The 27,703-nt window shown below is 44.6% G+C and overlaps 1 protein-coding gene across 7 annotated transcripts in view; it reads left to right on the forward strand.

The window, feature by feature from the left end:
* Nucleotides 1-20,364, forward strand: part of LOC134357129 (uncharacterized) — a 31,462-nt gene extending 11,098 nt beyond the window's left edge. For 2 of the 7 annotated variants that reach the window (XM_063068423.1, XM_063068424.1), the window contains exons 3-6: nt 1,985-2,045; nt 4,747-5,031; nt 10,751-10,957; nt 19,261-20,364. In XM_063068423.1, coding sequence (XP_062924493.1) covers nt 2,000-2,045; nt 4,747-5,031; nt 10,751-10,957; nt 19,261-19,721 — 999 coding nt within the window. In that variant the 5' untranslated portion in view covers nt 1,985-1,999 and the 3' untranslated portion in view covers nt 19,722-20,364. Of the gene's footprint in view, nt 1-1,984; nt 2,046-4,746; nt 5,032-5,206; nt 5,291-10,750; nt 10,958-11,059; nt 11,139-15,694; nt 16,699-19,260 lie in introns of those variants that run through there. The other 5 variants (XR_010020522.1, XR_010020521.1, XR_010020523.1 and 2 more) reach the window with 5 other exon arrangements.
* The last annotated feature ends 7,339 nt before the right edge of the window (nt 20,365-27,703 follow it).

The following is a 27,703-nucleotide window of genomic DNA, read 5'->3' on the forward strand; positions in this document are numbered from 1 at the left end:
TTCATTTTGGAAGGTTGAATTTGAAGACACAATACAGGGTTAATGTCAGGTTTCTTAGCAGAGTGGAGGAACAGAGGGATCTTGGGGTCCATGTTCATAGATCCCTCGAAGTTGCCATGCAAGTTGATAGGGTTGTTAAAAAATCAAAATCAAATCATAACAAAACCCATAATCACGAAGATAAACACATATATAGTTCAAGACCGTGAGCGACATGTTCTGCAAATTGATGGTACAGTTCCTGACAATTCAGCCTGTCATTCCACCAATCGAACACTGGAGGGCAGCACTGACAAGAGAGAACAGCCTCTCAACCAAGCACAGACTCAACACTACACTGCCTCTGGCATCTCCTCACCTGGCCTGCAGCAACAGACAAGCTGATGGCTTGAGGCCTATACAACCGAGGCTATACAGCTCCCACACTGCCTGTTTCACCACCAAACAAGGGAAACAGGCCTGCGGCATCATGCATTATCAATAACTAACAGGGTCTTGTGATCACAAGACGAATATCCAACACAGTCTCCCACAGTTACACACACCAACTCCAATGCCTTCGAGTAGCAGGTAGCAACACGGTCTGCACCTTAAGAAGGCAAATAGTGAGTTGGCATTCATTTGTTGGAAAAAAATGAGTTCAAGAGCTGTGAGGTAATGTTCAGCTCTATCAGTATCTGGTTAGACCACACTGGAATATTGTGTTTAGTTCTAATCACACTGTAGGAAGGATGTGGAAGCTTTAGAGATGGTGTAGAGATTTACCAGGATGCTGCCTGGACTAGGGAGCACGTCTTATGAAGGTAGATTGATTTGAGCAAGGACTTCTCTTTTTGGAGCAAAGAGGTGACTTGATTGAAGCATACAGGATGATAAAAGGCATAGATCAATTGCATAGCCAGAGACTTTTTCCCAGGATGGAAATGGCCGATACAAAAGGGTTTAACTTTAAGGCGATTGGAGGAAAGTAAAGCAGAGAAGTCAGAGGAAAGTTTTTTTAAAAGAGAGTTCAGTGTGCCAGGGGTTGTGGTAGAGGCAGATACATTAGGGGCATTTAGTAATCTCTTAGACAGGCACATGGGATGACACAGAAATGAAGGGTTATGTCGGCGGGAAGGATTAGATTGAGTAAGTTAAGAAAGGATAGGCTGACATTGGAGAGAGTTCAAAGACAATGAACAAAAATGATTTCAGCGTTAAAATGCTTGTCATATAAGGAGTGTTTGATGGCTCTGGGCCTCTACTCACTTCAATTCAGAAGGACGAGGGGTGACCTCATTGAAACCTATCAAATGTTAAAAGGCCTCAATAGAATGGATATGGACAGAATGTTTCCTGTGTTGTGGGAGTCTAAGACCAGAAGACATAGCCTCAGAATAGCAGGGTGTCCTTTTAGAATGGAGATGAGGAGTAACTTCTTTAGCAAAAAGGATGGTGAATCTGTGGAATTCATTGTTATAGGCAGCTGTGGAGACCAAGTCATTGGGTATATTTAAAGCAGAGGTTGATAGATTCTTGATTAGTCAGGGTTTGGAAGGATATGGGAGAAGGCAAGAGATTGGGGCTGAGAGGGAAAATGGATCAGCCATGATGAAATGGCAGAGCAGATGCGATGGGCCAAATGGCCTAATTCTGCTCCTATATCTTATGGTCTTAAGGCCAGAACTATGATGTAATATTCTATGTTCTAAGTTCATGATATTTTTGGCCATTAAGTTCAGCCTTCCCTACCTAAACTACACAGCTGTGGTGTAATGGGAAAACTGTTTTTCTCTGGCCGATTAAAACTAATAGATGCAATTCCATTAAAAAAATACAAGAGAGAAGTGTAATTTTTGCTTTCTTGGTTCCTTTAATAATTTAACATTTATGAAAGTCTCATGTAAGAAACATCATTGCATGCAGAAAACAATAAATCAGCCAATTAACTTCCCAAATTGTTCCATTGTGATTTATCTATCACTTCCCCTTTTTGTTCCTCTAGGCTCGAGGCATAAGCATGTTGGCAAGTAACTTGCAAGACACCAACAATCGAAAAAGGGCAGGTATAGCTGAATGTATAAAAATACATGATGTGATGACTCTCAATTGTGGATATCAATGGACATAAATCGAATCAAATACAAATTTAAATTTAATTATCATTCAACCATACATGGATATAGCTGAACGAAACACTCTTTCTCTGGGGCCAAGGTGCAAAACATACACAACACATGAATCAAAATAGTGAGCAAATAAAAACATAGTCATTCAAAAAACCCAAGTCCTTGAGCAACATGTCCTGCAGACTGATGGTGTTGTTCTCAGTAGTGCATAGCCACTACAATTCAGCCGCAATTTTAATGATAAAACACTGGAGGGCAGCACCCAACTGAGCTACACCGCCTCTTGTGTCTCTTCTTGGGCTGCAGCAGCAGGCAAGCCCGTGGCTTGAGGCCTAGTCCTCGCTACAGTTAAGGCTTCGCAGCTTCCTCATTTTACGATATCACTGTCCAACAGGGTCTTGCAATCGCAAGAGAAACGTCCAAGACTATCACCCACGGTTGCACTTTGCACACCAACTCCGATGCCTTCACTGCCTTCCTGTAACAGACAAGCAACACAATCTGCACCCAGTTCAGCTCCTCCAATCAACAAGTAGCGCCTGAAGTCTTTGGAGTCCAGTATTGTGATGTGATCATTAAAAAGATATTTAACAAAGAAAAAAACACCTTTGGTTGGCCCCCCAGAGGCCACTGCATCCAAACGTACTGCCACCTTACCAGAAGTTCTACCTAGTTGAATAATATAAAAAGTAGAAAACTATCTGAAATGAATGAGCTCAACTACTTTCTTTCAAAAATGGAATGAATATAACCAAAAGTTCGGTGCAAAACTATCGTAAATATCCCAAAGATGTGCATTCTGGCACATTAAGTGATGACTGTAAATTACCTATTGTGGTTATTTTTGGTTTATTTAGAGATACAGCAGGGTAACAGGCCCCTCCCCCCCCAACCCTGCCAACAGCATGGTAACAGGCCCCTCCCCCCCAACCCTGCCAACAGCACGGTAACAGGCCCCTCCCCCCCAACCCTGCCAACAGCACGGTAACAGGCCCCTCCCCCCCAACCCTGCCAACAGCACGGTAACAGGCCCCTCTCCCCCAACCCTGCCAACAGCACGGTAACAGGCCCCTCCCCCCCAACCCTGCCAACAACACGGTAACAGGCCCCTCCCCCAACCCTGCCAACAGCACGGTAACAGGCCCCTCCCCCCTCAACCCTGCCAACAGCACGGTAACAGGCCCCTCCCCCCTCAACCCTGCCAACAGCGTGGTAACAGGACCCTCCCCCCCAACTCTGCCAACAGCACGGTAACAGGCCCCTCCCCCTCAACCCTGCCAACAGCATGGTAACAGGCCCCTCCCCCCGAACCCTGCCAACAGCATGGTAACAGGACCCTCCCCCCTCAACCCTGCCAACAGCATGGTAACAGGCCCCTCCCTCCTCAACCCTGCCAACAGCATGGTAACAGGCCCCTCCCCCCTGAACCCTGCCAACAGCATGGTAACAGGACCCTCCCCCCTCAACCCTGCCAACAGCATGGTAACAGGCCCCTCCCCCCTCAACCCTGCCAACAGCATGGTAACAGGCCCCTCCCTCCTCAACCCTGCCAACAGCATGGTAACAGGCCCCTCCCCCCTCAACCCTGCCAACAGCATGGTAACAGGACCCTCCCCCCTCAACCCTGCCAACAGCATGGTAACAGGCCCCTCCCCCCAACCCTGCCAACAGCATGGTAACAGGCCCCTCCCCCCTCAACCCTGCCAACAGCACAGTAACAGGCCCCTCCCCCCTCAACCCTGCCAACAGCACGGTAACAGGCCCCTCCCCCTCAACCCTGCCAACAGCACGGTAACAGACCCCTCCCCCCTCAACCCTGCCAACAGCACAGTAACAGGCCCCTCCCCCCCAACCCTGCCAACAGCATAGTAACAGGCCCCTCCCCCTCAACCCTGCCAACAGCACGGTAACAGGCCCCTCCCCCCCCAACCCTGCCAATAGCACGGTAACAGGCCCCTCCCCCCTCAACCCTGCCAACAGCATGGTAACAGGACCCTCCCCCCTCAACCCTGCCAACAGCACGGTAACGGGCTCCTCGCCCCCAACCCTGCCACTCAGTTACACCCTACTAACCTGCGGTTGTTTGCTTGGAACCCTTTCACCCCCATTCCCCCACGGCCTTTTCCCCGTACCCTTTGATGCACTTACCGATCAAGGACCTATCAAATTCCAAATTAAATGGCTTTCATTTGGTCTCTACAGATGTCTGTGACAATTAATTCTACCGATTCATCACCCTCTAATTAAAGAAATTTCTTCTCATCTCAGTTCTAAATGAACACTTTTTATTCTGAGGCTGTACCCTCTGGTCCTAGACTCCCACACTAGAAAACATAGAAAACCTACAGGTCCTTAGGCCCACAATGCTGTGCCGAACATGTGCTTACTTTAGAAAACATTCTCTCCACATCTACTCTATCTTGGCCTTACAGTGTTCAATAGGTTTCAACATAAAACATGCTGGGAGTTTCTTCTAGGGCAGGGGTTCCCAAACTTTTTTTTATGCCATGGACCAATAGGCAAGGGGTCCGTGGACCCCAAGTTTGGAATCCTTGCACTAGAGGTTCTCTTATTCGGTTACAATCAGAAAAGTTGTGTTGGCATTACTGTTTTAAAAATGTTTTTCTTTTTATTTCAGATATTGTAACAGAAGAACAGCTAATGCAACTAGCTGGAAAAATAGGCGATTGGAAGTGCTTAGCAATAGGACATCTAGGCTTTACAAAGTCTGAAGTTGACCAAGTTGCTTCCAGTAGAGATAATCAGCAGTATCAAATATTTTCTATGCTACATAAGTGGAGAAATCGGCAAAAGCCTCCAACAATTCAAAGCCTCATACAAATTTTGGAAAAAGCTAATACAGATTTTGGAGCATTGGAATATCTGCAGAATGAATGCAATACTGTTAACGGTAATATTTCAGGTAGAGACCAAGTGATGGTGGGATATATCTAAAATGAAATGCAAGTAACAGAAAAAAACACTCCAAAACAAACAAACAAAAAAAATTGAACAATATCCTGTTAGTTTGTTCTGGCATATTTGGGAAATTGTATTGAATACATCAATAGTTTTCTTTCTTTCTTTCTATGAAGCAGAAAAACAGGATCTCCACGGTAGTAATCTCTGGATTGCTGCCTGTGCCATGTGCCAGTGAGGGTAAGAAGTGGATGATTTGGCAGGTAAATACATAACTAAGGAACTGGAGCAGGGGGCAGGAGTTCAGATTTATGGATCATTGGGATCTCTTCTGGGGAAGGTATGATCTGTACACCTGAACCAGAGACGGTTCAATATTATTGCAGGCTGGTTTGCTGGAGTTGTTCAGGAGGCTTTAAATTAATTTGGCAGGGGGATGGGAACTGGATTGATAGTGCTGATGATGAGGTAGTTGGTTTACAGAGGCAGTGTGCAGTGAGTCTCCTATCAAGGAGAGACTTTGATAAGGCAAAATTGCAGTCAACAGGAGGAGTTGCAAATTAAAGATGGACAAAATAGAAAAGGGTGAATACAGGACTGAAGATGTTATAATTGAATGCACACAGTGTATGGAATAAGGTAGATGAACTTGTAGCACAGTTTCAGATTGCCATGTTGTGGGCGTCAGTGAATTGTGGCTGAAAGAAGATTATAAACTGGTAGTTTAACATCCAGGGAGGATAAACATTGTATCAAAAGGGCAGGCAGGTAGGCAGAAGGGGTGATTTGTTGTGGGTAGAGCTAAGAACCTAATGTGAGTTATATACAGACCCCAAAACAGTAGTAAGGATGTGGTCTACAACTCACAACTGGTGATAGAAAATGCACCACAAAGAGCAATGTTACAATAGTCATGGGGGATTTTAATATGCAGATTAATTTGGAAAATCAGGTTGGTGCTGGATTCCAAGAGGTGGAATTTCTGGAATGCCTACGAGATGGCTTTTTAGAGCAACTCATGGTTAAGCCCACTAAGGGATCAGCTATTCTGGACTGGGTGTTGTGCAATGAACTGGAATTGATTAGAGAGCTGAAGGTAAAAGAACCCTTGGGGTAAGTGATCATAATATGATCGAATTTACTCTGAAATTTGAGGAGGAGCTAAAGTCATTCGTATCAGTATTACAGTGGAGTAAAGGGAATTACAGAAACATGAGAGAGAAGCTGGTCAAAACTGATTGGAACAGAACACTGGCAGGGATGATGGCAGAGCAGCAATGGCTGGAATTTTGGGAAGCAACTCGGAAGACATAGGATCTATACATAGCAAAGAGGAAGAAGTATTCTAAAGGCAAGATGACACAATCGTGGCTAACAAGAGAATCAAAGCCAATATAAAAGCCAAAAAGAGTATGTATAATAGAACACAAATTAGTGGGAAGTTCGAGGATTAGGAAGATTTTGAAAACCAACAGAAGGCAACTAAAAAGTCATTAAGGTGGAAAAGATGGAAAATGAAGGATACCAGAAGTTTCTTCAGATACATAAAGTGAAAAAGAGAGGTGAGAGTGGATATTGGACTGCTGGAAAATGATACTGGAGAGGTAGTAATGGGGGACAAGGAAATGGCAGACAAACTGAATAAGTACTTGGCAACAGTCTTCACTGTGGTTGACACTAGCAGTATGGTGGAAGTTCCAGGGTATCGGGGGTCAGAAGTGTGTGAAGTTGCCATTATTAGGGAGAAGGTTCTTGGGAAACTGAAAGTTCTGAAGGTAGATAAGTCACCTGGTCCAGTTGGTGATGATAATAAGTTTAAAAAATCAGAAATGGCAGGCTACACCGGAAATAGACACATTCTATTGAACAAAAGATAACTGGTTGAGCTTTTACTGAGTGAATTGAACATTATTTTGAAGAGAATGAAATAGCCAATGAAAAACTAGTACCAGTTTTGCTGAGTGTAATTGGTGGAAAAGCATATAGTTTGCTTAGAAGTTTAACTGCTCCAATCAAACCCGCTGAGATGAGCTTTGTTGATATCATGAAAGTAATGCAGGGACATTTAGAACCAAAACTTTTAATGTTTGCAGAATGCTTTAAGTTTCATAAGCAGTGTAAAAAAATAAAAGAATCAAAATCCATCTCAGCATAGGTGGCTGAATTGAGGAGACAACCTGAGCATTGTCAGTTCAGTAATGGGGCTTAATGATGCACTGAAAGGTCAATTAGTGGAATCTTACAAGAATGCATTCAAAAATGACTCCTAACTGAAGCATAGCTCACATTTAAAACAGCAGTTGAAATGGCTGTATCAATGGAAACATGCAGCCAGAGATGCGATTGAGTTGCAGTCTGGAATGAGTACATTATGTATTGAGTACAAGAGTTGGGATGTTATGTTGAAAATTTTAAGATGTTGGTGAGGCCTAATTTGGTCTGTTGTGCGTGCAGTTTTTGGTCACCTACCTACAGGAAAGATGTAAGTAAGGTTGAAAGAATACAGAGAAAATTTACGAGGATGTTGCCAGATCTGGGGGAAAGATTGAATAGGTTAGCACTTTATTTCTTAGAATGTAGAAGATTAAGAGGAGGTTTAATAGAGGTATACTAGATTATGAGAGGTATAGATAGGGTAAATGCAAGCAGAGTTTTTCCACTGAGGCGCTGTGGGACTACAACCAGAGGTCATTGAGTTAAAAGTGAAAGGTGTAAAATTTAAGAGGAACGTGAGGGGAAACTTCTTCACTCAGAGGGTCGTGAAAGTATGGAATGAGCTGCCAACACAAGTGGTGCATGCAAGCTAGATTTCAACTTTTAAAAGAAGTTTGGATAGGTACATGGATGTGAGGGGTATGGAGGGCAGGTCAGTGGGAGCAGGCAGTTTAAATGATTTGGCACAAACTAGCTGGGCCAAAGGGCCTGTTTCTGTGCTGTTCTTCTTTATCAGTCTATGTCTATGAAAGTTGTGGACACAGCTCAGCACATCACAGAAACCAACCTCTCCTTCATGGACTCTGTTGATACTTCTCGCTGCCTCAGCGAAACATGCAACATAATCAAAGTCCCCACCCACCCCGAACAATCTCTCTTCCCCTCTTCCATCAGGTAGTAGAATAGAATAGAACTTTATTGTCATTGCTCAGGAAAATGAGATTATGGTGCTACTCCAGATTGAGCAAAACATGTATTTACAATGCACACATTACTGCTTAAATATACCAAAAAAATCCCATATTTACATGCAGCGTGACTTTGATAGTGCATAACACTCAAAGGCCATTGGACCGGGCTGTAGCATTATTCAGCTGCACACCAGCCTTTGGAAAGAAGCTGTTTTTCAGTCTTACTGTCTTGGTTAAGATGTCAAAGTATCTCCTACTTGACAGCAGGAGACTGAACAGACAGTGTCCGGGATGGGATGGGTCTTTAATGATGTTACCAGCGCGCCATAGGCATGGAGAGTTGTAGATTTTCTTCAGGTTCGATGGTTGAGTCCCAATGATACAAAAACCTGAAAGCACATACCACCAGGTTCAAGGACAACTTCTATCCTGCAGTAATTAGACTCTTGGACCAAGCTGTTGTCCGATAAAGATGAACTCTTGATCTCTCAAACAAGAGAGAATCTGCAGATGATGGAAATCCAAGCAACACACACACACACGCAAAGTGAGCAGGCCAGGCAGCATCTATGGAAAAATGTATAGTCGACGTTTTGGGCTGAGACCCTTCGGCAGGTCTAGCTTGTCGTGGCACTCGTACTTTATTTGTTTATGAGTGTGGAACGAGCTGCCAGTGGAAATAGTGGATGTGGATTGGATTGCAACACTTAAGTGAAGTTTGGATAAGTACATGGATGAGAGGAGTATGAATGGTTATGGTCCAGGTGCGGTTTGATGGAACAAGGCAGAATAACAGTTCAGCACGGACTAGGTGGGGGAAGTAGCTGGTTTCTGTGCTGTGGTACCCTATGACTGTAAATCAGGTAACATATCAGAGTAGAAATGAGCAGATTGTATAAGCATATAGGGAACATGTACTAGCAGGAAGTCCAATCAAACACAATATTTGCCCATTATTAATAATAATTCTGTGAAACAATTTATGGTCTTTGAACCTGACCGTCAAACAAATCAAAAGCTGGTTAATCATTGCTTTAAAAAGTACAGGTCTTGTGCACGAATTTGTTGTGAAAATCTCATTTCCTTTGACTAGTCCTTGCAGTTGCCTAATCAGATATCTGAGACCTTTGCTGATTGAGGTTCACCGTGGAGATTGCGTCCCAGCTGTCTACATGGTAGTCAAGCCAGGGCAGTACAATATGGAAAGCAAGCTGTTGCCCATGCAGCAGGGCCTCCCTCTCCATGCAGCGATAAATCCAAAGGAAAGGCAGAGATGTATACAGTTTGGCACCAGTGGCATTTGCAGGAGTTGCAAGTCAGTGTTGAACTCAGCATAGGACTCACCACTAACAATGTAGAGGTGTGCGGAGGTGAGGCTAGGTGGGAGGAGGTAGAGGCAGAGGTGGAGGCGAAGGCGAGGCAAGTGGAGATGGGAGCAAGGTAAGTCCCCATGTCTGATCGATTTAGCTGCTGGGCCAAATTGGCCAAATTGTGGCAGCAGAGACCAGGCCCCAGAGCTGTCTGAGAACGAGGAATGACCCGATGTTTGGGCAATTTAAGCACTGGGCCAGATTGAAAGGGTCAGGGTGCCGGAACAGGAGGCAAGGGACGGGTCAGTTCTGCCTGATTCTGCTCACTGCTTTGTGACGTTTAGTCAGCTCTGCGCTGAACTAAGACCGTGCCGTGGCCTGAGCTGGCTGCAGTAATACCTGGCTTCACGTCTGTGGTCCCGCGACGTTTACTCAGCTCTGCGCTGAACTGAGGTTGTGGCTGTTCCAGCTCCAGGGATGCATGGCTTTGTGTATTTTGTAAAACTTCATGTTGGGTGCTATTAGCTTACTTTTATTGTTTGCACAATTTTTTCTCCCTCTCTGCGCACTGGGTGTTTGACAGTCTTTTATTTAATGTGTTCTTTTGGGGTTTCTTTGTTTGTGGCTGCCTGTAAGGAGAGGGATCTCAATGTTAATACATACTTTGATAATAAATGCACTTTGAACTTTGAGCTTTGGATTATCTTAGGGACTCCAGCTCTGGATTTTTCCCTCGGGGTTAACACCCGATGCCTTCCCCACGAGTGGGTATCGCTGCAGGGCAGCGGAGGTTTGATATCAGAGTATTCCTTCTCCTAGATGAGCTGCCAACCACTGCTGATGAGCCAAACCTACCCAAAGTGACTGGTTTTAAGGCATCAGTAATCCACCTTCTCCCCTCTCCCTGTCAGTAGAAACTGTTCTGCCAGATTAGTAGCTAAGCTACAGGTTAAGGCCTGAAGCTGGACTTGGCTGTCAGAGGTTATTTGAGATGAATGCTTTTGGGAGCATTTAATAGGTAGTGGGAGCTTATCCCAACTAACCTGCCAGCCCTGGCTATAACAAGCTTAAGGAACCAATCAGATACCAGTGCTGCCATTTTATCAGTGAGGATCAAAATGAGTATTACCTAGAAACTTTGTTACCCACAGATGTTGTACGTAGGGCTCAATAAGCAAGATTATCCAAATAAGATTCAGAGACTAGTATTTGATTTTGTGTATATCATTGGAGTTCATATTAGAGTTTTAGGTGAATTAACTCGTTTTTCTTTGATTTTAAAAAATAGTAAATGAAGTCAGGAAAATATCTGCAGAAGCAAAGCCCCCAGAGAAGAATCAAACTGGCACTCTGATCTTGGAAAATGCACAGACAGAAAATCTGTCAAAAGAGGAGAATTTGTTCCCGAAAATACATTCCAAAACCTCAAAGAAGAAAGATGCAACACAGCTAAAATCTGAGAAGGAGGGTGCGAAAACAAAGAGAAAACAAAGAAGTGAGTTTTGTGCTTTAATGACATTCTCATGAGATTTTGAGTTGGTAACTGAGAAAATAAATTTAAAACATTAAAATAATTGTGAAAATTGACACCATGTAGAAACGTAGAGCTGGAAAACAGATGCATGAGGAGAAACTGGATCAGAACAAGAGGGAATGAACAGAAAAATCTAAAATCGGTTAGTGTGAAAGTAGGAGACTTTCATATAGGACATTTTTTGTTTTATTTGTAATTAATGTTTTTGGTTTTTGTTTAATACACACTTAGTGGGCCACTTTATTAGGTACACCTGTACACCTGCTCGTTAATGCAAATATCTAATCAACCAATCACGTAGAAGCAACTCAAAGCATAAAAGCATGCAGACATGGTCAAGAGGTTCAGTTGTTGTTCAGACCAAGCATCAGAAAGGGGAAGAAATGTCACAACCAAGTCCAGCTCCTGGCCTTAACCGGTAGCATAGCTACTAAGCTGGGTAGAACAGTTTCTACTGTGAGTGATGCCAAACCTGGTTCTGATAAGGGTCTCTATTTTCGACTGAGAGTGGGAAGGGGGCAGAAAGAGGTTGGGAAAAGGGGAAGGGAGAGTGGAGGGAGCAGGAAGCACTGGAGAGTCATTCTGTAATGACCAATAAACCAATTGTTTGGAACCAAATAATCTTACCTGATGTCTCCTAGCTGGGTGTGTCTGCACCCTGACACCACCCCACCCACCCTCCGCCCTGGCGTTCCTTCTCTACCATCTGTCCCATAGCCCTCCCACAGTGCTCCTCTATCGCCATACCCAGCATCCTTCTGCCAGATTGAGAAACTGGTTTACGGCTCCACAAATACAGTACTGCACAAAGGTCTTAGGTACCTTGGGCGGGGAGGGGGGCGGTGTGTGTGTATGCCTAAGGACTTTTACACAGTGCTGTAGTGTCTTGAGATTCATTTTTTTACGGGCATTTGCATTGAAATAAAGGAATACTGTGGAATTTATGAAAAACTATACACTAACCCTGACAAGCAACCAATGTGCATCAGAAGACACATTGTGCAAATAAAACATTAATACTGTAATTGAGAGCATGGGAACATGATATCAGGAGTGATACAGGATTTAGATTTGAAATATTAGCTTCTCCATTCCGCACTGCCCCTGCTCCCCACCATAAATGCTGCTTGACCCAGATTGTTTGTATTTCTGTTTTGTACTCTGCAGCAAAATGCTGAAGGAACTCAGTAGGTCAGGCATTATACATAGAAACATACATAGAAAATAGGTGCAGGAGTAGGCCATTCGGCCCTTCGAGCCTGCACCGCCATTTATTATGATCATGGCTGATCATCCAACTCAGAACCCAGCCTTCCCTCCATACCCCCTGACCCCTGTAGCCACAAGGGCCATATCTAACTTCCTTTTAAACATAGCTAATGAACTGGCCTCAACAGTTTGCTGTGGCAGAGAATTCCACAGATTCACCACTCTCTGTGTGAAGAAGTTTTTCCTAACCTCGGTCCTAAAAGGCTTCCCCTCTATCCTCAAACTGTGACCCCTCGTTCTAGACCTCCCCAACATCGGGAACAATCTTCCTGCATCTAGCCTGTCCAATCCCTTTAGGATCTTATACGTTTCAATCAGATCCCCCCTCAATCTTCTAAATTCCAACGAGTACAAGCCCAGTTCATCCAGTCTTTCTTCATATGAAAGACCTGCCATCCCAGGAATCAATCTGGTGAACCTTCTTTGTACTCCCTCTATGGCAAAGATGTCTTTCCTCAGATTAGGGGACCAAAACTGCACACAATACTCCAGGTGTGGTCTCACCAAGGCCTTGTACAACTGCAGTAGTACCTCCCTGCTCCTGTACTCGAATCCTCTCGCTATAAATGCCAGCGTACCGTTCGCCTTTTTCACCGCCTGCTGTACCTGCATGCCCACTTTCAATGACTGGTGTATAATGACACCCAGGTCTCGTTGCACCTCCCCTTTTCCTAATCGGCCACCATTCAGATAATAATCTGTTTTCCTATTTTTGCCACCAAAGTGGATAACTTCACATTTATCCACATTAAATTGCATCTGCCATGAGTTTGCCCACTCACCCAACCTATCCAAGTCACCCTGCATCCTCTTAGCATCCTCCTCACTGCTAACACTGCCACCCAGCTTCGTGTCATCCGCAAACTTGGAGATGCTGCATTTAATTCCCTCATCCAAGTCATTAATATATATTGTAAACAACTGGGGTCCCAGCACTGAGCCTTGCGGTACCCCACTAGTCACCGCCTGCCATTCTGAAAAGGTCCCGTTTATTCCCACTCTTTGCTTCCTGTCTGCTAACCAATTCTCCACCCACACCAATACCTTACCCCCAATACCGTGTGCTTTAAGTTTGCACACTAATCTCCTATGTGGGACCTTGTCAAAAGCCTTTTGAAAATCCAAATATACCACATCCACTGGTTCTCCCCTATCCACTCTACTAGTTACATCCTCAAAAAATTCTATGAGATTCGTCAGACATGATTTTCCTTTCACAAATCCATGCTGACTTTGTCCGATCATTTCACCGCTTTCCAAATGTGCTGTTATCACATCCTTGATAACTGACTCCAGCAGTTTCCCCACCACCGACGTTAGGCTAACCGGCCTATAATTCCCCGGTTTCTCTCTCCCTCCTTTTTTAAAAAGTGGGGTTACATTAGCCACCCTCCAATCCTCAGGAACTAGTCCAGAATCTAACGAGTTTTGAAAAATTATCACTAATGCATCCACTATTTCTTGGGCCACTTCCTTAAGCACTCTGGGATGCAGACCATCTGGCCCTGGGGATTTATCTGCCTTCAATCCCTTCAATTTACCTAACACCACTTCCCTACTAACATGTATTTCGCTCAGTTCCTCCATCTCACTGGACCCTCTGTCCCTTACTATTTCTGGAAGATTATTTATGTCCTCCTTAGTGAAGACAGAACCAAAGTAATTATTCAATTGGTCTGCCATGTCCTTGCTCCCCATAATCAATTCACCTGTTTCTGTTTGCAGGGGACCTACATTTGTCTTTATCAGTCTTTTCCTTTTTACATATCTATAAAAGCTTTTACAGTCCGTTTTTATGTTCTCTGCCAGTTTTCTCTCATAATCTTTTTTCCCCTTCCTAATTAAGCCCTTTGTCCTCCTCTGCTGAACTCTGAATTTCTCCCAGTCCTCAGGTGAGCCACTTTCTCTGGCTAATTTGTATGCTACTTCTTTGGAATTGATACTATCCCTAATTTCTCTTGTCAGCCACGGGTGCACTACCTTCCTTGATTTATTCTTTTGCCAAACTGGGATGAACAATTGTTGTAGTTCATCCATGCAACCTTTAAATGCCTGCCATTGCATATCCACCGTCAATCCTTGAAGTGTCATTTGCCAGTCTATCTTAGCTAATTCATGTCTCATACCTTCAAAGTTACCCCTCTTTAAGTTCAGAACCTTTGTTTCTGAATTAACTACGTCACTCTCCATGTTAATGAAGAATTCCACCATATTATGGTCACTCTTACCCAAGGGGCCTCTCACGACAAGATCGCTAATTAACCCTTCCTCATTGCTCAAAACCCAGTCCAGAATAGCCTGCTCTCTAGTCGGTTCCTCGACATGTTGGTTCAAAAAACCATCCCGCATACATTCCAAGAAATCCTCTTCCTCAGCACCTTTACCAATTTGGTTCACCCAGTCTACATGTAGATTGAAGTCACCCATTATAACTGCTGTTCCTTTATTGCACACATTTCTAATTTCCTGTTTAATACCATCTCCGACCTCACTACTACTGTTAGGTGGCCTGTACACAACTCCCACCAGCGTCTTCTGCCCCTTAGTGTTACGCAGCTCTACCCATATCGATTCCACATCTTCCCGGCTTATGTCCTTCCTTTCTATTGCGTTAATCTCTTTTTTAACCAGCAACGCCACCCCACCTCCCCTTCCTTCGTGTCTATCCCTCCTGAATATTGAATATCCCTGAACGTTGAGCTCCCATCCCTGGTCACCCTGGAGCCATGTCTCTGTGATCCCAACTATATCATAATCATTAATAACAATCTGCACTTTCAATTCATCCACCTTATTACGAATGCTCCTTGCATTGACACATAAAGCCTTCAGGCACTCTTTTACAACTCTCTTAGCCCTTTTTAATGCTTGCCCTGGATTTGTCGGCCTGCCACTTTTACTTTTCCCCTTTGTACTTTTTGCTTCTACGCTCACCGTGGCCTCATCGTGACACAAAAGTAGGCCATGGACTGACATTTTGGAACCTCATATTCTGCCTGGGAAGCATCCAACCTAAGGCCATGAACATCAATTTCTCTAGCTTCAGGTAATTTCTCACCCTCCGCCTTTTCTCTTCTTCCATTGCCCACTTTCTTGTTCATTTAAATAATTCAGTACCTTTTTATATGCCAAAAGGTGTGAATTGTATACATCATCACACTACCACGTGATACGCGCACACCTTGCTTAAAGCAAATCTGCAGTTACACACACATTTCGTATTCCCTTGTCTTCATTTGAATTAGTTTCATGTTTTGAAGGTACAAAGTATAACACCATGACTTTAATAATTCTAATGATTTTTCATGCACTATCTGGTGACTTTATCATGATACAGGAAACCCCAAAATTAACTTTATATTCAAGGCACAGTACCAATGATGTTATGAATGCTGCCAGAAGATGTAAAATCCATATTTTCCTTTATAGTTTCTACAGGAGAAACTGACCTTGCCAAGAAGACACAAGTCTCCACACCAATACAGATGGAACCCACACATTTACAAAAGGAAGCAGACATGAAAGAACATCATATTTTTTAATACACCGAGAAGCCAGGCATTTTCTTTGAAAAAGCGGAAAATATGTCCATAGAGGTCCTCCTTAGATTTACCTCAGAACTAATCTAAAACATGGACCCTGAAATGTTTTTTTTTTTTTTAGTATCAGGTTCTTGCATAGGGTGATTTCTGCAACAGTTAAAAACAAGGACTGAGGTTCTTGGGGGGGGAAAAAAAAATTGGGCTAAAATGTACCTGGACACAACCGAGGAGGAGACTGATGGAGAGGTGCTTTCGTTGGTTATTGTATTTCTGACTTACACTCTACGTATTCCAGTATGGACATCAGGAAGTTAGGAGTTTAAGGAGATTTGGTATGTCACCAGAGACTGTAGCAAGCTTCTACAGATGTACCGTGGAGAGCATTCTGACTGGTTGCATCACCAGCTGGTATGGAGAGGCCACTGCACAGGATGAGAAAAACCTATAGATAGGCTGCAAACAGCCAGCTCCATCACAGGCACTTACAGTACCTGCCCAGCATTGAGAACATCTTCAAAAGCCGATGCCTCAAAAAGGCAGCAACACCATTCAGGAACCACGTCACCAAGACTTGCCCGCTTCTCATTGCTACCATCAGGTAGGAGGTAGAGAAGAATGAAGGCACACACTTAATGTCTTAAGAACATTTTCTTCCCTTCCACTATCAGATTTCTGATTAGCATCCAAATCTCGGAAGCTGATGTGGTTGGGAACTGGACACCCTCCCCCCACCAAAGGCCAACTCCTGACGGCCCTGGTTGCTCGGAGACAAAGCGATGGTAATCGTGGATGAGGGTTGGATGCAGGATGCCCCTTTCCGGCACCCAGCACCTCTCCTCCAGTCTGAATCCCTCTCAGTCCACGAAGTATTGAACAGTACACGAATCCAAAAGTCTTTTCACAGTGAAGACCTGTTACCCCTCTATAAACCTGGGTGGCGGTGGGGTTGATGGTAGTGGGGCTAAAGGGCTGGTGCAGGCAGGTTTTAATTTAGAGACCAATCATAAACACGAGAAAACCTGCAGATGCTGGAAATTCAGAGCAACACACCCAAAGTGCTGGGGGAACTCAGCAGGCCAGGCGGCATCTGTGGAAAGAGTTCAGTCGACATTTTGGGCCGAGACCTTCATCAGGACTGGGGAATAAAGATGAGGAGTCAGAGAAAGAAGGTTGGGGGAGTGGAGGAGGAACTACAAAGTGATGAGAGAAACCGGAAGGGGAGGAGGGGTGAAGTAAAGAGCTGGGAAGTGGATTAGTGAAAAAGATACAGGGCTGGAGAGGGGGGAATCTAATAGGAAAGGATTGAAGGCCATGGAAAAGAGAAAAGGAGGAGGAGCACCAGAGGAAGGTGATGGGCAGCCAAGGAGATAAGGTGAGAGAGGGAAAAGATGACAGGGGTGGGCGTCTACTGGAAGTTCTAGAAATCAGGTTGGAGGCTACTCAGACAGAATATAAGGTGTTGTTCCTCCAACCTGAGTGTGGCCTCATTGTGACAGTAGAGGAGGCAATAGACTGACATGTCGGAATGGGAATGGGAAGTGGAATTAAAATGGGTAGCCACTGGGAGATCCCGCATCTTTTGGCAAACGGAGTGTAGGTGCTCGGTGAAGCAGGCTCCCAATCTATATCGGGTCTCATTGACATACAAGAAGCCACGCTGGGAGCACCGGATACATTAGATGAACCTAACAGACTCACAGGTGAAGTGTCGCCTCACCTGGAAGGACTGTTTCGGGTCCTGAATGGTAGTGAGGGAGGAGGTGTAGGGGCAGGTGTAGCACTTGTTCTGCTTGCAAGGATAAGCGCCAGGAGGGAGATCAGTGATGAGGGATGAATGGACGGGGAATCACATTGGAAGTGATCGCTGCAGAAAGCAGGAAGTGGGGAGGGCGGGAGGGAAAGATGTGCTTGGTGACCCTGAGGAAACAGGTAGCTTGCTCCACAATCTTTCCATTGGAATTCAGTGTTTTATGGAATTTGGTCTTCTGTGATCAAAAGTTCATCTATTAGATTTGATGCTACTAGTCAGTGAAATCTATAAAATATTGTGGTCATGCTTACTAAGCTGTTCTCCCACTTGCACCTTTGATAAGACCATCATAGGAGAGAGAAGCAGGGATAGTCCATGTTGGCGCTCATCAGGCAGCACTACCTTACTTTCCATTTTTCTATTTTCTATTTATGATTTATAATTTAAATTTTTAATATTTACTATCGGTTTGTAATCTGACATGTCTATCCACGGCCTCCTCTATTGTAAAGATGAAGCCACACTCAGGTTGGAGGAACAACACCTTATATTCCGCCTGGGTAGCCTCCAACCTGATGGCATGAACATCACTTCTCTAACTTCCGCTAATGCCCCATCTCCCCCTTGTACTCCATCCGTTATTTATTTTCATACACACATTCTTTCTCTCACTTTTCTTTTTCTCCCTCTGTCCCTCTGACTATACCCCTTGCCCATCCTCTGGTTCCCCCCCCCTTCCTTCTCCCTGGGCCTCCTGTCCCATGATCCTCTCATATCCCTTTTGCCAATCACCTGTCCAGCTCTTGGCTCCATCCCTCCCCCTCCTGTCTTCTCCTATCATTTTGGATCTCCCCCTCCCCCTCCCACTTTCAAATCTCTTACTAACTCTTCCTTCAGTTAGTCCTATTGAAGGGTCTCGGCCTGAAATGTCGACTGTACCTCTTCCTAGAGATGCTGCCTGGCCTGCTGTGTTCACCAGCAACTTTGATGTGTGTTGCACCTTTATAGTAAATTGACTTTGAACATTGATCTGCTGAGTTTTCCTGCATTTTGTGTGGTGTTCATCTATTCAAGATATTGCAATGTGAACTTTCAAGAACAATTTATGGCTTTGAAGAAAGAAACACAAATTCTGAGAGCAATAATGTATTTTGTCAGACACATGGAGGAAACTTCTCAGATGTACAAGATTCAAGATTGTTTAATGTCATTTCCAGTATACAAGTTTAAAGGAGAACAAAATAGTTGTTACTCTGGATTTGATGCAGCACAAAAAATACAATAAGATAAAGAACATAATAAATATAAATACATAAGATACATATTGATTGTATGTCCATAAGGTGACGCTGGGCACTGGAGTGTCTATACATAAGGTGACTGACAGGAAATGATAAGGTAGTGGTGGTTGGGGTGTGGAGGGAAGTTTAGTGGGTGGAGATATTGATCAGCCTTACTGCTTGGGAAAAGTAAATGTTTTTGAGTTTTGTTGTCCTGGCGTGGGTGCTACATAACCTCCTCCGTGATGGGAGTAGGACAGACAGTCCATGAGTAGGGTGTGTGGCATCCTTAATGATATTGCTGGCCTTTTTCTAGCACCTTTCTGAATGTATGCCCTCGATGTCGGGTAGGATGGAGCCGATGATGCGTCTGTTCGAACTGATCTGCTATGTCATTGACATTGTCTTTTTTACCTATTTCAGAAATGCAGGCAAAAACATTTGAAGTTCTTGTCCTCTCCATGGTGAAAAGGAAGCCAAGGAAATGTTATGGATGCAGAAAACAGCTCCTTGATGGAGAAGTTCCAGACTTGGTATTGAAAACTGAAGATTTTCGAGAATACTTCTCTGGATACAAACAGAAGCATCTTGCATTTCAGCCTTCAAATGTATACTTCCATGTGAATGAGGAATGTGTAAGAAACAAGTATGGGCCATTTCGTCAGCATAAGTTCACAGTGCCAGACAATGTGCTAAAGCATTTAAATAGCACCCAAATCACAATGCTCAAAAGCATGAATATCATTCAAGGTGCTGATGATACAAAATGGAAAGTTAAAACCCCAGAACATGATCCTAAACATGGAAAGCTAATGCAGTATGAGCGTGAAAAGGTAGAAGCTTCTCCTAGTTCCCAGTGCTGTCAGTCCTCTGTGCGTCATTGAATTCCGATGAGGGGAGGAGAAGATGGCAGCACGTGCGGTCACTCTGAAATGATATCGTATTTGTAAGTAGGGGCCGTGCACAATCCTGATTTGATGGAGACAGACGTGAGAAGCACGGAGGAACATCTGGAGAAACTTCTGAAATGCCCGCTTCGCTGCCGCTGCTACTGTGCGATCAAGAATCTCCGGAGGGGGAAGGCCCCAAATCCTCGGCTTTGCCTATGCCTGTTGCCGGAGCCAGGATCGAAGCACTCGGCAGAGATGGTGCTCGGTGCTTGGTGTCGGAGGGCTGGTCGGAGGCTCAGAGTTTTCGGACGGACTCAAGAGTTGACTGTGGTCAGGTGCTTCCAGGGTGCTGCATCGGCAAGTTTGCGGTGCTGGAGGTTCATGGCAGGGAGAGTTTTTCTTTCTCCTACCATCTGCGTGAGATGATGGGACTTTCGAGAGACTTTGAGACTTTTTTTTTTACCGTGCCCATGGTCTGTTCTTTATCAAATTACGGTATTGCTTTGCATTGTTGTAACTATATGTTATAATTATGTGATTTTTGTCAGTTTTTCAGTCTTGGTTTGTCTTGTGTTTCTGTGATATCATTCTGGAGGAACATTGTATCATTTCTTAACGCATGCATTACGAAATGACAATAAAAGAGGAGTGTGTGTCCTCATAATCTAATCTAATCCACTTTCCAAGGTCATTGGGAATCAGACAGAACCAAACATTGAGTCAAGGAATTTCATTAGAATCAACTAGGGTGGGATGGTGATCACTGAACAGCGCCAGCTATCAACAATTGGGGTTCAATTCCAACCTGATAGGAGTTTGCACATTCTCCCTGTGACTGTGTGGGTTTCCTCCCACATTCTGAAGGCATATGGTTATTGTTACTGAGTTATGGGCATGCTACATTGGCGCGAGAAGTGTGCCGACACTTTCAGGATGCCCAGCGCAATCCTTGTTGATTTGATTTCACGGAAACACCACATTTCACTGTATGTTTAAATACTTTGATGTACAATAAACCAAATCTTATATCTTCTTCTAGGTACTGAGATTAAAATGCCATAAGATATAGGAGTAGGCCATTTAGCCCATTGAGTCTGCTCTGCCATTTCATCATGGCTGATCCATTTTTCTTCTCAGCCCCAATCTCCTGCTTTTCCCCCGTAACCCTTCATGCCCTGACCAATCAAGAATTTTTCTGCCTCAACTATACATTAAGACTTGGCCTCCGCAGCTGCCTGTGGCAACACATTCCACAGATTCACCACCGTCTGACTAAAGAAGTTCCTCCTCATCTCCATTCTAAAAAGGATGCTCCTCTAATCTGAAGCTGTGGCCTCTAGTCTTAGACTCTCCCACCATAGGAAACATCCTCGTCATATCCACTCTATCATGCCTTTCACCATTCGATAGGTTTCAATGAGGTCACCCTTCAATCCTCTGAATTCTAGTGAATACAATCCCAGAGTCATCAAGTGCTCTTCATATTAGATAAATAGATATACTTTATTGATCCTGAGGGAAATTGGGTTTTGTTACAGCTGCACCAACCAGGAATAGAGCGTAAATATAGCAATACAAAAACCACAAACAATCAAACAACAAAAAACAAACTATGCCAGATGGAAAATAAGTCCAGGACCAGTCTATTGGCTCAGGGTGTCTGACTCTCCATAGGAGGAGCTGCAAGTTCGATGGCCACAGGCAGGAACGATCTCCCGTGCCGCCCAGTGTTGTATCTCGGTGGAATGTGACCGAACAACAGTAAAAAAGTTATCCGGTCTACAAACACGTTCCTCGACCGTAATATGACCCAGATTGCACCATCTGTTGTTAGCCAGAACAGTAAGCACCCAACTCCTTCACGCTTACCATATCAGTGCACTTCCGGTCAGCTGGAACGGTCTGGAAGCCATCCATGGAGAAGTTTTGATCGGATATGCCCTCGTGCAGCCCCGTTCCAGTGAAACACATAACACTGCACTCCCAAAATGTTCTCTGACGCCTGGGTAGCGCCGTGAACTAGTCCATTTTATTACCCACCGAACTCCCCTTCTCCATAAGTCTCTGTTGTCTTGACCCGGTCCTCTTTCCTCGACTTTGTGATCCCCCTCTGCATCCTCTGTGTTTTCCTCCAGATTTCAGCAGGGGTGGCCGCCGCTCTGCTCGCTAAACCAGCCGGCATTAACTCAAACAGCTGGTCCGTGGAATACACAATGTAACCATGCTTCTGTCCTGCGTGTCGGGATGTAACTATTACAAGGCATTCAATCCTGGAATCATTTTTGTGAACAACCTTTGAACCCTCTCCAGTTTCAGCACAACCTTTCTAAGCTAAGGGTCCAAAACTGCTCACAGTACTCCAAGTGAGGCCTCACCAGTGTTTTACAAAGTCTCAATAGAGGAAATGGAAAAAAAAATCAACTAATCTACCAAGGGTATGGGAACCTCAAAATAGAATCAGAAAGCAGGGAAGAAAGGGTGGGGCTTCAGTGAACTCAGAGTAAAAGAGATTGAAGCATTTTGCAGGTCAGAGAGGGTGAAGTATTCCTAAAATATGCTCAGGTTAATTTTCTAAAACTGTTCAATGAGGAAGGAGGTATTAAGGATCTGGTTCTGGAGAAAGTAGGGGATGCACCAAGATTTTTAGGGGAATATTTAGGAGATAGTGATCAATGTATCATACAGTTTAGGGTAAAGATGAAAGATTAGGTTTATTTGAAACATGCAGTGAAATAGTGTGTCATTGATGTACTGAGGGCAAGCCCGCAAGTGTCACCATGCTTCTGGCACCAATATAGGAAACCCACAACTCATGAACCCTTATCCTAACATTACATCTTTGGAATGTGTGAGCACCTGGAAGAAACCCTCATGGCAATGAGAATGTATAAACTCCTTAGAGTATCTGTGTGTGATGGTTTCTCTCCCTTTTGCCCTCTGCTCCCAGAGGAAGGCCCTTGTGTTTGAATGATCTCTTTCTCTCTTCCTCTATGCTGTCAGAGGATGGTGCCAGAGCAAGGCAAGGCTGTCTACAAGAAGGGTCAGAGCCATCTCTATTTCCTGAGGTGACTGAGGTCCTTTAACATCTGTCGGTCGATGCTGAGGATATTCTACGAGTCTGTGGTGGCCAGTGCTATCATGTTTGCTGTTGTGTGCTGGGGCAGTAGGCTGAGGGTAGCAGACAGCAACAGAATCAATAAACTCATTCTTAAAGCCAGTGATGTTGTGGGGATGGAACTGGACTCTCTGACGGTGGTGTCTGAAAAGAGGATGCTGTCTAAGTTGGCATGCCAACCATAATGTACTGGTTGGGCACAGGAGTACATTCAGCCAGAGACTCATTCCACCGAGATGCAACACAGAGCGTCATAGGAAGTCATTCCTGCCTGTGGCCATCAAACTTTACAACTCCTCCCTTGGAGGGTCAGACACCCTGAGCCAGTAGGCTGGTCCTGGACTTATTTCCTGGCATAATTTACATATTACTATTTAATTATTTATGGTTTTATTACTACTTAATTATTTATGGTGCAACTGTAACGAAAACCAATTTGCCCCGGGATCAATAAAGTATGACTATGTTTATGACTAATTGACATGATTTGTGGATTGTGGCTCTAATTCACAATTATGATGTGTTCCAGTTTTTTAGATTGCTCCTTTTTTGTTGCTAGTTTGGGCGATTTTGGATCAGAGCAGCCTGCAGATAAGGAACCCTGAGCTGAACTGAACTGAAGTATGCTTTTTGATTATAGAACATAGAATAGTACAGCACGGTACAGGCCCTTCGGCCCACAATGTGCCGACTTTCAAACCCTGCCTCCCATATAAGCCCCCACCTTAAATTCCTCCATATAGCTGTCTAGTAGTCTCTTAAACTTCACTAGGGTATCTGTCTCCACCACTGACTCAGGCAGTGCATTCCACGCACCAACCACTTTCTGAGTAAAAAACCTTTCTCTAATATCCCCTTTGAACTTCCCACCTCTTACCTTAAAGCCATGTCCTCTTGTATTGAGCAGTGGTACCCTGGGGAAGAGGCACTGGCTATCCACTCTATCTATTCCTCTTATTATCTTGTACACCTCTATCACGTCTCCTCTCATTCTCCTTCTCTCCAAAGAGTAAAGCCCTAGCTCTCTTAATCTCTGATCATAATGCATACTCTCTAAACCAGGCAGCATCCTGGTAAATCTCCCCTGTACCCTTTCCAATGCTTCCACATCCTTCCTATAGTGAGGCGACCAGAACTGGACACAGTACTCCAAGTGTGGCCTAACCAGAGTTTTATAGAGCTGCATCTTTACATCGCAACTCTTAAACTCTGTCTCTCGACTTATGAAAGCTAACACCCCATAAGCTTTCTTAACTACCCTATCCACCTGTGAGGCAACTTTCAGGGATCTGTGGACATGTACCCCCAGATCCCTCTGCTCCTCCACACTACCAAGTATCCTGCCATTTACTTTGTACTCTGCCTTGGAGTTTGTCCTTCCAAAGTGTACCACCTCACACTTCTCCGGGTTGAACTCCATCTGCCACTTCTCAGCCCACTTCTGCATCCTATCAATGTCCCTCTGCAATCTTTGACAATCCTCTACACTATCTACAACACCACCAACCTTTGTGTCGTCTGCAAACTTGCCAACCCACCCTTCTACCCCGACATCCAGGTCGTTAATAAAAATCACGAAAAGTAGAGGTCCCAGAACAGATCCTTGTGGTCACAATCCTCCAATCTGAATGTACTCCGTCCACCATGACCCTCTGCCTTCTGCAGGCAAGCCAATTCTGAATCTACCTGGCCAAACTTCCCTGGATCCCATGCCTTCTGACTTTCTGAACAAGCCTACCGTGTGGAACCTTGTCAAATGCCTTACTAAAATCCATATAGATCACATCCACTGCACTAGCCTCATCTATATGCCTGGTCACCTCCTCAAAGAACTCTATCAGGCTTGTTAGACACGATCTGCCCTTCGCAAAGCCATGCTGACTGTCCCTGATCAGACCACGATTCTCTAAATGCCCAGAGATCCTATCTCTAAGAATCTTTTCCAACAGCTTTTCCACCACAGATATAAGGCTCACTGGTCTATAATTACCTGGACTACCCCTACTAACTTTTTTGAACAAGGGGATAACATTCGCCTCCCTCCAATCCTCCGGTACCATTCCCGTGGACAATGGGGACATAAAGATCCTAGCCAGAGGCTCAGCAATCTCTTTCTTTGCCTCATGGAGCAGCCTGGGGAATATTCCGTCAGGCCCTGGGGACTTATCCGTCCTAACGTATTTTAACAACTCCAACACCTCCTCTCCCTTAATATCAACATGCTCCAGAACATCAACCTCACTCATATTGTCCTCACCATCATCAAGTTCCCTCTCATTGGTGAATACCGAAAAGAAGTATTCATTGAGGACCTTGCTCTCTTCCACAGCCTCCAGGCACATCTTCCCACCTTTATCCCTAATCGGTCCTACCTTCACTCCTGCCATCCTTTTTCTCTTCACATAATTGAAGAATGCCTTGGGGTTTTCCTTTACCCTACTTGCCAAGGCCTTCTCATGCTCCCTTCTTGCTCTTCTCAGCCCCTTCTTAAGCTCCTTTCTTGCTTCCCTATATTCCTCAATAGACCCATCTGATCCTTGCTTCCTAAACCTCATGTATGCTGCCTCTTCCACCTGACTAGATTTTCCACCTCACTTGTCACCCATGGTTCCTTCACCCTACCATTCTTTATCTTCCTCACCGGGACAAATTTATCCCTAACATCCTGCAAGAGATCTCTAAACATCGACCACATGTCCATAGTACATTTCCCTGCAAAAACATCATCCCAATTCACACCTGCAAGTTCTAGCCTTATAGCCTCATAATTTGCCCTTCCCCAATTAAAAAAATTCCTTTCCTCTCTGATTCTATCCTTTTCCATGATAATGCTAAAGGCAGGGAGCGGTGGTCACTGTCCCCCAGATGCTCAGCCAGTGAGAGATCTGTGACCTGACCCGGTTCATTACCTAGTACTAGATCTAGTATGGCATTCCCCATAGTTGGCCTGTCCACATACTGTGACAGGAATCCATCCTGGACACACTTAACAAACTCTGCCCCATCTATACCCTTGGAACTAATCAGGTGCCAATCAATATTAGGAAGTTAAAGTCACCCATGATAACAACCCAGTTATTTTTGCACCTTTCCAAAATCTGCCTCCCAATCTGCTCCTCTGTATCTCTGCTGCTACCAGGGGGCCTATAGAATACTCCCAATAGAGTAACTGCTCCCTTCCTGTTCCTGACTTCCACCCATACTGACTCAAAAGAGGATCCTGCTACATTACCCACCTTTTCTGTAGCTGCAATAGTATCCCTGACCAGTAATGCCACCCCTCCTCCCCTTTTTCCACCCTCTCTATCCCTTTTAAAGCACTGAGGTTCAGGAATATTGAGAATCCATTCCTGCCCTGGTGCCAGCCAAGTCTCTGTAATGTAATTCCATGTATGTATCCAAGTTCTCAGTTCATCACCTTTGTTCCTGATGCTTCTTGCATTGAGGTACACACATTTCAGCCCTTCTACCTTACTGTCTTTACACTGTTTATTCTGCTTCTCTTTCCTCAAAGCCTCTCTATATGTTAGATCTGGCTTTACTCCATGCACTTCTTTCACTGCTCTATTGCTCTGAGTCCTATCCCCCTTGCAAATTAGTTTAAACCCTCCTGAACCATGCCAGCAAACCTACCTGCAAGGATATTGCTCCCCCTCGAGTTCAGGTGCAACCCATCCAATCTGTACAGGTCCCACCTTCCCCAGAAGAGATCCCAATGATCCAAAAATCTAAAACCCTGCTCCCTGCACCAACTCCTCAGCCACGCATTCAACTGCCATCTCCTCCAATTCTTACCATCACTGTCATGTAGCACTGTCACCCAGCAACCTGCTTCCGACAGCCTAGGTGTGACTACCTCCCTGTAGCTCTCATCTATGACTGCCTCATTCTCCCTTATGAGTCGAAGCTCATCCAGCTGCTGCTCCAGATTCCTTACATGGTCTTCCAGATCGCCCAGCCGTATACACTTTTGGCGGATGTGACTCTGTGGGAGAGGGGCATTCCTCCAAGACTGCCACATCTCACATGAGAGGCACATCACGGTCTCAGGAGACATTGTAAAGACTAACTGCGAGCAAGCTTGTCCTCTGCCTCTTCTCATCGAAGCCTCTTGAGTCAAAGACTCAAAGCTCCACTCCTTCACTGGCCCACTCACTCACTGGCTGCTTTTGTGTATTTGCTCATCTTTTTAGCTGCTTCCATGATTTGTCTTTTTTTTGCTTGTGGGGGGGGGGGGTTGATTTTTTTAAATTCTTTGAACAAATTCCATGGTTCTTTGTTTCATGGCTGTCTGTGTGGAAGATAAATCTCAGAGTTGTATACTGTATATACTTTAAATTTGTGTGTTGGCGCATGGCCAAATGGTTAAGGCATTCGTCTGGTGAGTTGTTGGTCACTAGTTTGAGCCTTGGCTGAGGCAGTGTGTATGTCCTTGAGCAAGGCACTTAACCACACATTACTCTGCAATGACACCGGTGCCAAGCTGTATGGGTCCTAATGCCCTTCCCTTGGACAACATCGGTGGCGTGGAGAGGGGAGACTTGTAGCATAGGCAACTGCTGGTCTTCCATACAACTTATGGAAGACCAGTATGAAGCTTTCCAAGGTGCAAATTCATGGTCTCATGAGACTAACGGATGCCTATTATTATATACTTTATCTTTGACAGTGGCGGCAATCGAACCCCAGGCAGTGATCTCTGGCACTGTAAAGTGATTGCGTTAACCACTATGCTAACATGTCACCCTAAAAATGTTATTTACAGAAGACAAGAAGGAACAGTCTGAAGTAAATATAGTTGTCTTGAGGAAAGGCAATTCCAATGTGATCAGGCCCAGGTAAATTGGAACCAAAAGTTGGC

Source organism: Mobula hypostoma, chromosome 15, assembly GCF_963921235.1.
Source record: "Mobula hypostoma chromosome 15, sMobHyp1.1, whole genome shotgun sequence".
In the NCBI taxonomy this organism is placed as follows: domain Eukaryota; kingdom Metazoa; phylum Chordata; class Chondrichthyes; order Myliobatiformes; family Myliobatidae; genus Mobula; species Mobula hypostoma.